The sequence below is a fragment of the Trichechus manatus genome, unplaced genomic scaffold, assembly GCF_000243295.1.
Source record: "Trichechus manatus latirostris isolate Lorelei unplaced genomic scaffold, TriManLat1.0 scaffold00186, whole genome shotgun sequence".
Taxonomy (NCBI): Eukaryota; Metazoa; Chordata; class Mammalia; order Sirenia; family Trichechidae; genus Trichechus; species Trichechus manatus.
In genome coordinates, this window is record NW_004444122.1 from 131538 (window position 1) to 134174 (window position 2637).

General features: G+C 37.0%; 1 protein-coding gene across 2 annotated transcripts in view; it reads right to left on the reverse strand.

Annotated features, from left to right (window-relative positions):
• FBXO22 (F-box protein 22) overlaps positions 1-2637 on the reverse strand; it is a 60211-nt gene that overhangs the window by 47561 nt on the left and 10013 nt on the right. For both annotated transcript variants that reach the window (XM_023741659.1, XM_004387457.2), the window contains exons 3-4: positions 2121-2208; positions 915-1010 (exon numbers count right to left, since the gene is read on the reverse strand). In XM_023741659.1, the coding sequence (XP_023597427.1) occupies positions 915-1010; positions 2121-2175 (151 nt within the window). In that variant the 5' untranslated portion in view covers positions 2176-2208. The remainder of the gene's footprint in view (positions 1-914; positions 1011-2120; positions 2209-2637) is intronic.

Here is a 2637-nt window from a genome sequence, read left to right on the forward strand (position 1 = left end):
AAAAAACTACTGGAAGACTTAAGACACTTCACAAAAGTCCATACACAAGCAGTAAATAAGAATATGAAACAATCATTAGAGAAATTCATCAGTCATTAAGGAAATTCAAATTAAAATCACTATAAGACAACTCCTCATACCTAGTAGGATGGCTAAAATTAAAAAGACTCATGATACTAAGTTACACTCACAAATTGCTGATGAATGTAAAATGGTACAACTTTGGAAAACTGTTTGGCAGTTTCTTATAAAGTTAAATATACACCAACCCTAAGACCCAGCAATTCCACTTCTTGGTAATTATTCAAGAAGAATGAAAACAAACGTCCACAAAAAGACTTATACACAAATGTCTCTATCAGCTTCATTCATAATAGTCGAAAACTGAAAACCACCAAAATATTCATCAAAAGGAGAATGGATAAGCAAATAGATTTATTTTTACAATACTACTGAAGAAATTTTTTTAAAAAAAGGAGGAACTACTGATACAAACAACATGGATGAATCTCAAAACAAAACATTTTGTGAAAAGTTTATACTGACTGAAAGAAGCCAAGACACAAAAAGAACACACCCTGTATGGTTCCATTTATATGGCATTTAACAACATGCAAACATAGAAATCAGAACAGAGGTTTTCTACAGCAGGTAGGGACAGACAGGATAAGGATGAGAAAGATATACATTATATTTGGTTTATATATGCACCCTGGAAATTTCAAACATTAACCACCATAACCTAAGGAACACTAACATAAGTCAAATATAATGCCACAGTAAATACGACTAACTTCACAGTGTTCCGGATGGCCAAAAATATGAATATGCTTTTAAGCTACGAATAATTCACCAATCTATAGAACCCCACATTTATGCAAGGCATGAAATCATCAAGCTGGTATTTCTCTCACCTACAATTCCTGGAGTAACAATCCCAAGGACTTGGCACTGCTTTGGAAATAGCTTCTCAAGGGCAAATGCTGTTTCCATACTAGTTTTTTTCCTTGCTGTAATACAGTAAAAAAAATTATTAAATGTTATCCATTTAAGGTCAAATCTGACAGTGTAAAAAGTAAAGCAAATATCGTATAATCTTTAAGTCATTTGACACCACAAAGCTTTACAAGAAATCTAAAAACTCTGATTTAAACTATTCCCCCTTTTTGGCTTCTATTTTAAATTCTAAAACTGACTGTTAGCATCACTAGTTCGCCTTTTCCCTTCGTTCACATACTGCTCCTGCCCCACTGATGTCAAATGTAGCAGTAGCAACTAAATTTTAGACTTGCTATTGTGCCTTTCTGTTCAGCTAATGTTATACATAACTACTTTTTGACTGCATGAACAGTCAACACATACCTTGGGACATTTACTCTGCTTTTTCCCTTAGCAAATCAAGAAGAATCCATGATATCTGTAGATAATTTTGGTAAATGAGACACCACAGTTCAAACACCATAAACGGCTCAAACAGACAAATACATAATTGTTGTTTTAATAATAAAAAGAAGTACCTGGAGGATTTCAGAATGAGGAAAAAAAAACCCTTACAAAGAATTTGTTTCACCTATACCGCAGTTTAAAAATTGACCTTTAGAGCAAAAAGGGTTATTCAAGATTCAAAGATAGATTTATCTGTGCATACCACAGGGGGTAGTCCTAAAGCCTCAGAAAGTCAGTAATTCTCAGGACTAGTACAGTACTTGGAGCTCTGGTGGCACAGTGGTTAAGCGTTTGGCTGCTGACCAAAAGGACGGCAGTTTGAATTCACCAGCTGTTCCTGGAAACCCTATAGGTCAGTTTTACTCTATTCTATAGGGTGGCTATGAGTCAGAATCCACTCGACAGCAACGGATTTGGTTTTGGTTTTGGTACAGTATTTAACTCCATATAGAAGGTACACAGGAGCCCCGGTGGTACACTGGTTAAGAGCTCAGCTGCTAACCAAAAAGTCAGCAGTCTGAATCCACCAGCCACTCCACGGAAACCCTATGGGGCAGTTCTACTCTGCCCTATAGAGTCTCTATGAGTCGGAATTGACATGACAGGAATGGGTTTGGTTTTTCTGCTTTTAGAAGGTACATAAGGAAACAAAAACTTTTTCTTTTGATATTCACCTCTCTTGTGGCCACGACACTCTTCCAGGCTAATAAAACTTTCTGAATCTGCCATGTAGAGAACAGTCTGTGGTAAGATGTGAACATTCTGCCAAGAAAAAAAAATTGGAATTGGATCACATGAATCTGTTGAGTGCTCTCGTGGTCCCTAAAGCATCTCCCTTGCACAAACTGCTGTTGCCCTATCTTCCTTTGGGTCAACTTTAGCATTCTAAACCCATCCACTTCTGATTCACTTTTCATTCATTCTCTTTTTCTGCTAATCTAATTACTGAGTGCCTATTATCCACCTTGAAGACAAAGGTGCGCCTGACTCAAGCCACGGTGTTTTCAATTGCCTCATCTAGCGAAAGCTGGACTGACGCCTTTGAATGCTAAGGATTGCTAAATCATGGACTGCTAAAAGAACGAACAAATCCGTCTTGGAAGAAATACAACTAGAATGCTCCTTAGAAGCAAGGATGGCGAGATTATGTCTCACATACTTTGGACATGTTATCAGAAGGGATCAGTCCCT